Genomic DNA, 8,533 nt, shown 5'->3' with positions numbered 1-8,533 from the left:
GTTTAAATTGTCTTCTTATGTGCATCTATCTCCATACACATCCAACGATACAGGAGATGGAAGCACATGCCATTAGGGCGGAACGGCGTCCGTCAACACAAATTAAACTGTAACTAGTAATTTGCATAATCTTCTTTCTAAAAATGTTGTCCATGCATTATTTGGTGTAATTGTTCATATGATATAAATAACTTGATGCAGCAGCCGTGGACTATATATATAATACATATGCATGGTTCATTGATGTTTGTTTCTGATTATAAATAATCTCCTGCAGGTATTGCGACGTGCTCTGGGACTATCCCGGATCAGGTCGGCCAGGAATGCTCAACATGTGAGTTCACAAATTAAAAGGGAGCTGCTTGCATTGTGTCGGTGTTTCGGACCGGCGGGCCCTCAACCAACTAGTAAATTTGTACTGCGTGTTCCCAGTCCCGGATGGTGATGCAAAGAGACACAAGGTTTATACTGGTTCGGGTAATGAGCACCCTACGTCCAGTTTGAGAGATCGATCTTGTATTCCTTGCACCGAAATGCTCGTAGTAGAGGGTTACAAGCAGGGCGAGAGAGGGAGCTAGTCCCAGGTCTCTACGTGCAGTGGCGTGGATTGCTTGAGATGTTGATCTCAGACAGCGGGGAAGCTCGAGCATTCGTTTGTGTGTTCATGCGTGACTTCGTTGCGTGGGCATAGGCCTAATCGTTTGTCTCCTCTCCCTAGAAACGGCCCTGGTCCCTCCCTTTTATAATTTGAAGGGGGGACAAGGGTGATACAGACACTAGCTACACGGCGTCGTGCGAACGGAGGCGGCATGTCCGAGCCCTGTAGCCTATTACTGTGGCGGCGTGGGCGACGGAGTGGTCTCGTCCTTGAAGTACTGGGGCGACACGCTGGTTACATCTGGTCCTGTATGTCGTGGGAGCTTCAGTGTTATCTAGAAGCGGGCGTGGTCGTCGGCGTGCTGGTCACTGTGTGTTGACTGCGCGGGAAGCCGAGGCTTAGTTGGTGCCGAGGCCGAGCCATCGTGGGAGGCTCGGCAGACGTGAATACCGGGGTTGCCGAGACCCTGAAGTGGATTGCCGAGGCTTGAAGGGAGTAGTTGGTGTCATACACTGATTCCGAGGCTATGGTGACCCGGACTTGACCCCTCATGTCGCGTTATCTCTGGGGCGGGGGTTAGGTGGCACAGTGTAGTACAGGCGTAGATTGTGGACACAGCACCAGAGCACAGTGGCCGGTAATCCCCGCCGTGCCCTGTCCATGACGGTATGGCGTTGACGTGACTTCCCGTCTCGTCGGCCGCTCCGCAGTGTCGAGACGTCGTCCGGCTGATATTGCGGGAGTGGTTGGCGCATTAATGGGACGCGACGCGCTGTCGGGGAGACTGGCCGAGGCGGAAGCGACGGGTTGTTGCCGAGCCGGCTTCGAGCGAGACGGAGAATCGACATCTCGTCCGAGGCTTTACGCGTGGGGCCTCGGGCGAGACGGAGAATCGGTTCCCTGTCGAGGCCCCCTGCGCAAGGCCTCGCGCGAGGCGGAGATTTGGCAGGCCGCCGAGGCCTCCTGTGCAAGGCCAGGAGCGAGGCGGAGAGCCGGTGGGTTCGGACGAGGCCGGGGTTTAACAAATAGCTTATCCTTTAGCTTTGTTTTTGATGGTGTTTAAGTGATTCTTTTCGATATACGCTCGGGGTACCCCGTTTTATGGTACCCAACACATTGCTTGCTGTGTGTTGGCTGTTGAGCGACTTGAATTGTTTTTGTACAGGTTGGACGGTTCAGAGTTGAGGGTAGTATCCTCAAGCGAAGAGAAAGTGGAGCTTTCTTTCAGGAGCAACTACAATCCGTCGCTCCCAAACAGCGTCAGGCTAAACATCGATAAGACGTAGTAATTGTTCAGTGCAATCCCCTTTTTGTCCCATCCGAATCCGATCCTATGAGATCTTGAGAACGAAGAACTAGTGAACTCTGTTGCATGCTATCTGTTTCAGGTTTGTGATACTGAAAGGCAGCTCTGGTTTCTACTGCTACGCCATCTTGGAGCACGCCAGCGGCTACCCTGCTCTCACCATCGACGAGGCTCGGATCACCTTCAAGCTCAACACGGCCATGTCAGTCCCTTGAGCTTCACTCACCAACTACCTCGACCTCGACCTCAGCTGATCGACCTAAAATGGCCGGTATATATGTATATGTAGGTTCAACTACATGGCGATCTCAGACGATATACAGAGGTACATGCCCAGCATAGAAGACAGAGTTGCGCCACGTTGCGCTCCACAGGCCTACAAGGAGGCCGTCCTGCTGGTGGACCCCGTGGAGCCACAGTTCAAGGGGGAGGTGGACGACAAGTACCAGTACTCGCTGGACAACAAGGACAACACCGTCCCTGGCTGGATCAGCGGCGGCCGCACCAACCCGGCCATGGGCTTCTGGGTCATCACACCAAGCATCGAGTTCAAGAGCAGCGGCCCCATGAAACGGGAGCTCACCTCCCACGTCGGACCCACCTCCATGGCCGTAAGATAATACAAAACATTCTTCTTCTTACTACCACTACTGCTACAGAACACTCGTCACTATCGGTTCCTGACCTATTTTTCACTGTCGGTTTCGCGCTTCGGCAATAAACATGGACGATAATAAGGAACCTTATCACCACCAGTTTGAAACCAGTGGTGAAAATCAAATAAAAAACATTTAATATAAAACACAGGGGCTCTCGGCCACTGCCTGTACCCGCATCCGCCACCGCTGGCCAAGGGTGAGGGGGCACATCGGGAGGAAGGCAGGGGGGCACATGTGAGGAAACGGAGGGCGACGGTGTGGGGGAGCATAAGGGAAGGAAAGGGGCATATGGTGGGACAATATGAGAGGTTAGGGGAAAAAATATAAGGCTGATAGTTGTGGGTCCCATATAGACTTTTCACTATCAGTTTCAAAAAATTCGGCGGTGAAAATTATTTTGTGAAAAATATTTTATATACTTTAATTCTTCCATTGCAAATATTCAATAGTCTATGACAACGATCAGGGTGTGGATGTGTGCCCTGCTGGCCTGGGGTGAGCCTAAAAGCATCTAACGACGCCTGTTCAGTATTTGCAATATTTCAGTATATGCAATATAGTTCAGGGTCCCTCTTGATCGGTTTCTGGATCCGCAACTGACGACAACATGTATATAATATGCATTGTCAGGTGTTTCTAGGGACAACAACCGCAGGCCACAAGGTAATATTCATCAACCACAAAAACCATCAGCCAAACAGCTTAATTATGGACAACAACCCTTACGGTAGCAGTATTATGGACAACGACAGCTTAATTATGGACAAAAGAAACTGCATGTTTGTGTTTGCACTTTGCAGGATGGTTGGCAACGTCAGTACACTGACGACACGGCAGATACGGTTCAACCTCGACCACGTCGTGGCAAACGGCACCTACACTCTGCGCATTGCTCTTTGCAGCTGCTCAAATGTCCAGACTCACGGTACACATGCATGTTACATATATACAAATCTTAGTTTGTAACCTAATCAGCCACTGATACAATGTACGTGCTCTCGTGTTTGAAATAAGGTGCGCGTGAACGGCAGAGCGACTAGGGAAGCCGGGTTCAGCACGCCGGAGTTAGGCGAGGGCAACGCCATCACGTGGCACGGCATCCACGGCGGCGTGCAGTGGAGCTTCGAGTTCCCCATCAGGGGCTACCTGCTGCGGCAAGGCGAGAACAGCATCAGCATCACGCAGACGATGGCGTTCGGGCCCTTCTTGGGGGTCATGTACGACTACCTCAGGCTGGAAGGGCCACCGCCGGCATGATCACTCCGGCGACCCCCACGGCGCCGCTTGACGAGAACAGTCACACAACATCCTAGCTAGATGGCAATGTAGTCACAACAGGATGTCAGGATGGATTATTCCTGCATCTGTATTCTTCTATTCTAGCAGTAGTAGCAGAACATCAGTAGGAGAAGCCAGTGTACCAGAGTGAAATAAGTATGGAGGATAACTAGATGTTTCAAAAATTGGACACAAACTAGCCCATCGATCCATGCTCCAAACATAGTTAGATATGGTAATTCAATCCGCGGGTGCTGGTACGCGAGCCAAGTCACCCGCAGGACTCATCGAGTCGGAATCTGAAATGAATGAGGGTTATGTGCGGATGCTAAATCACACCCGTGAGACTGTCTCCAACAGACTACCCAAACCGCGACCCATTCGCATTTTAGATAGCGCACAGTGCTTTTACGTAGAAAAATCATCCTCCAACGGACTACCCAAACACGGCAGCCATTTTGCCTCCGACGAAACACGGGACGCAAATTTGCGTCCTCTCTCGTTCCTTTGCGTCTCCTCCGGCGGGTCCCACCACCACGAGCTCGGGGACGACCGGAGCAGGGGCGGAGCTCAGGGACGACCGTCGCCAGGGCCGAGCTCGCCCGCGCCAGGACGGAGCGCGCCGGGGCGGAGCTCGCCCGCGCCGGGGCCGAGCTCACCCGCGCCGGGGCCGAGCTCGCCGGGGCGGAGCTCGCCCGCGCCGGGGCGGAGCGCGCCGGGGCCGAGCTCGCCCGCGCTTGCGTCTCCTCCGGCGGGTCCCACCACCACGAGCTCGGGGACGACCGGAGCCGGGGCGGAGCTCGGGGACGACCGTCGCCGGGGCGGAGCTCGCCCGCGCCGGGGCCGAGCTCGCCGGGGCGGAGCTCGCCCGCGCCGGGACGGAGCTCGCCCGCGCCGGGACGGAGCGCGCCGGGGCCAAGCTCGCCCGCGCCGGGGCGGAGCGCGCCGGGGCCGAGCTCGCCGGGGCGGAGTGCGCCGGGGCCGAGCTCGCCGGGGTGGAGGTTTGCGTCCTCGGTTGGAAAACGGGAGTTTTGTCTGCCTATCCATTCTACTGTGCGTGACCTAATCTACCGAATAGGTCTCACGTTTAGGTCTTCGTCGTTGAAGACAGTCTGAGTGCCTATATCAGGGCCCGAAATATAAGGAACATGCTACGTCGTAACCAAGTATCCAAGTCTAGATGTAACGACATGTTTGCCATTTAGGTCTTAAATTTTAGTCGATTTCAAATATAAATGAGTGACTCTGTGGTAGATGACTAAATGTGTGATATAAATATAAGAAATTTGGTTTGTTTTCATTTTTTTGTACTTATTGATATATGAACACACTTGACGGGTGTCCGAAACTCATGAGCGACCCATGGACAAGAACGAAGGTACAAAATTGCGCCTGTGAGGTGTTGCAATGGCGGATGTGACCAGGGTTTCAAAATATGGTTTACATGTTTCTACCGACCAAAATTCGTGAATTTCGGAAATTCCGGTGCTCAATTTCAGTCAAAGGAAATTAAATCAATTTTGATCAAAGGAAATTAAATCAATTAATTTTATGGTGCTCAAATTAAAAAAAAAACAGAATTGTTTGAGATTTGATCCTTACACCTCCTGCAAGGCGGTGGAGATGCTTACTTATGAATTTTGATTAACACAAATCCTATTCGCTATTTATATCTAAAATCCATAATGTCGGTGCGAAAAGTGACCAATAAGTAAATATTTGTAGTTTTGCCGTGCGTTGTGATCGGATGTGGCCTAGCACTCAATGACACATGATTTATACTGGTTCAGCCAACGTGCCCTACGTCCAGTTTCGGTCGGTCGAAGACTTTATTCCTGAGCCCAGGTGCTCGAAGTTTGTTGTGGGGTTACAAACGAGTAGGAATAAGAAGTGGGGTGTTAAAGGTTCGGTCAGACTCTGAACTGAAGGGCAGAGAGTGATGGGAGCTCTAACGTGCGCTAAGTATTGGAGCGTATGCTCTATGTAGCTTTAGAGTTATAGAGAGATTGAGGTCCGAATAATGCGACGACTCTTTAGGAGAGAGCTCATCCCTTTTATAGTCGAAGGGGATGGGCTCTTACAAGTGAGAGAGAGAGAAATGTATACGTGTGCTACCTAGTCTTGTTGCCCACACTGTCGGGTATGAGACGGTCGTTGGCACCCACAATACTATTTATGTTCAGATGCATGTGGCAGGCTTTACCGTGTTCGCCTGGTAGGTCAAATGTCGGCGCCTACAATACTGTAAGGCAAATGTCGGTGCCCATAACACTATTTGGGTTCTAACACGCCTGGAAGGTTGCATAGTACCCGTCTGGCATGGCCTAGTGGCACTGCCCTGCAGGTGTACATGTTATGGCAGGGTACGGTCATTGGTATTGCGGTTGACTTGAGCGTCTTACCTTATATGCTCCGCCTGATCTTTGGGTCCTCACCGAGCGGGCGTCCCCGTCTGTCGTTCCCATTCGGCTCCGACCGAGCAGAGGTCCGACGCATCCCTAGTTGGAAAAGGAGGTTGGAGTTGGACTGTGTCCCCACCTTAGCCAGGCCTTCTGTTCGGGGATCGGGTCGTTGCTCTGGCCTGTCATTATGTATCTGGGCCGGCCCGAAAGGCACGCGTTGTCGCGACGCTATCTGCTGGGCTGAGTTTTTTTGTACGGGAGCGGGTCTATTGGGGACCCCAGGTTTATGAACCCGACATATAGTTTTGGTCGCCTCTAAAAACATCAAAATTCATAAATTATGGCTAGAATTACGCTGAAAATTGAACCCTAGGTGTGACAAAATGTTGCAACTGCTGTTGTGGGTGTGTTTACTACACCTATAGCATACCCGATCCATTTGCCACCGTCTACAATCTTATGTTGCATAAGTATTAAAAGTTTAGTAGAGAAATTTAGGCCCCCTTTGGCAACGCTCTCAACCCGCTCCCGCGGCCACTCCCCACTGCTTCAGCTCTAGCTCTCCACTACTCCCGGCGCTGTTTAGTGGAGCTCCCACAACGGCTCCCGCTCCCATCCTGCATCTCGACAGGGGAGGGCAAGCTGTGGCGGCGTAAGGAGGCAAGCTTGGCAGCCTCGACAAGCTCGATGACAGCATGTTGGATCTCAGCGAAGGCGATGGCGGCGGGCTCGATCTCGGTGAAATTGATGGCCACGGGCTGGATCTCGGCGAGCTCCATGATGAAGAGGACCTGCCCGGTGGAGAGGTGTGCGGAGACGAGCACGATGGAGTGACGCGGCGACAGTGAGGGGCACGAGAGAGACGAGGGAGTCGAGCGGAGCAGTGGAGAACGGGTTTTTTCTACTCTCCACCCGCAGTGCAAGTTGGGCGGAGTGGCGCACGGGAGCGCTTCCCACGCGGAGCAACGCGGAACTGAGCCCTTTGGAAGCGCTTTGCTGATTCTCGCTGGGAGCGAAGCCATGAGAGCGCTGCCAAATGAGGCCTTAGGATCTACCTATACAGATCTTGGGTGATCAATGGCTGTTACTGGTGTGATTGCACATCCAAAATCAGATGCATTTATTACAAGTGCAAACAAATCATGTATTAGTGATAACGAGTTCTCGTTACAATCGAAGCTAATACGAAGAGATTGCGCGCAGCTGCAGATGCCAGGTATTTAGTGATTCAGCAGAGAAAAAAAGATTTGGCCCTTGGATTATTGAGTCTAGAAATTATATATTGGGTTTAATCCTCTTTTTGGGAGTAAGAGCATCCCAAAGCAGCACCATTCCATCCCTCCTATTCCTAGGCCGGCCATAAGGTCGTGCTTGACCATCCCAATCAACTAATTCCCCATTGGCTACTTGCAAGTACTAGGTCTGACAGCCGAAGGAGCTCTTGTGGCGGCCGACAGTGGCCTGCGGCTAGAAGCACAGGAGTAGCGAGTGCGAGGGACGGAGGGGTGGCACCCAGGACACCAAGTGATAGCCAAGTGGAATGCAACAACAAAGGTGAGGACTGCGGACTAAGGACTATGAATCTATGATTTCTAATTTCCATTAATCTAGTTGAATCAAAAGATCATTTTTAGACATGAAGTTAATTGTTTACAAGCTTGTCAAATCTTATCAAATCGAAATGCCCGTACTTCCACTAGCAACTACTAGAGTGGATATTTTCATCCATGAATTGTGTGAAGAATAAATTGAGGAATAAGATGGGCGTATGAATCCTTGAGTGATTACTAGGTCACACTTATTGAGACGAACCTCTTCTTTACAAATTACAAAGAGTTTTCCATGCAAAGTTTTCAAAACAAGTTTACATATCAATTAGAATATTTTGTGCAATTTTCTAGATTTTTTCCCCATTTTCATAGTGCTACATCTATTTTTCAAGCATCTAGAGATATTTTCATGAGCTCTAAATATTATATTTAGATTTTTTGTATCCCAATCTATTTCTAGAATATTTTTGAATTTTTAAAAGCTTGGAGACATATTTTGTCGTTTTAAAACCTTATCGAGTATTTACCGATTTTTTTAACTAAAATGGATAAAATCACCTTCAAAACCATTCCAAACTAGAGCAGTGAGGTAATTTGAATGGTTTGAGAGTGTGGGAGGTAAGATGTCTAGTTTTGGAGTTTGATTTGAGGAGGAAAATCAGATTATATCAGTGAGATAAAATATATCTTTTTGTACTTAGAATTATATGGAAAAACACCTTGGAACAACTGCACACACA

At 50.5% G+C, this 8,533-nt stretch overlaps 1 protein-coding gene across 1 annotated transcript; it reads left to right on the top strand.

The window, feature by feature from the left end:
• The first annotated feature begins 208 nt into the window (after window positions 1–208).
• Window positions 209–2,524, top strand: LOC136487629 (uncharacterized). Its single transcript, XM_066484737.1, has 4 exons — window positions 209–334; window positions 1,764–1,880; window positions 1,987–2,106; window positions 2,194–2,524. The coding sequence occupies exons 1-4, from the start codon at window positions 324–326 to the stop codon at window positions 2,522–2,524; spliced, it is 579 nt and encodes a 192-aa protein (XP_066340834.1). The 5' UTR covers window positions 209–323.
• Window positions 2,525–8,533: the final 6,009 nt, after the last annotated feature.

The sequence above is a fragment of the Miscanthus floridulus genome, chromosome 10 (assembly GCF_019320115.1).
Source record: "Miscanthus floridulus cultivar M001 chromosome 10, ASM1932011v1, whole genome shotgun sequence".
Classification (NCBI taxonomy): Eukaryota; Viridiplantae; Streptophyta; class Magnoliopsida; order Poales; family Poaceae; genus Miscanthus; species Miscanthus floridulus.
This window is presented reverse-complemented; position numbering and strand designations above follow the sequence as displayed.

Bases quoted from the DNA above. Each gene is read 5' to 3' on its own strand.
- LOC136487629 (XM_066484737.1), top strand. The intron at 1,881-1,986 runs GTAGTAATTGTT...TATCTGTTTCAG, and splicing joins AGGCTAAACATCGATAAGAC to GTTTGTGATACTGAAAGGCA. The intron at 2,107-2,193 runs GTCAGTCCCTTG...ATGTATATGTAG, and splicing joins TTCAAGCTCAACACGGCCAT to GTTCAACTACATGGCGATCT.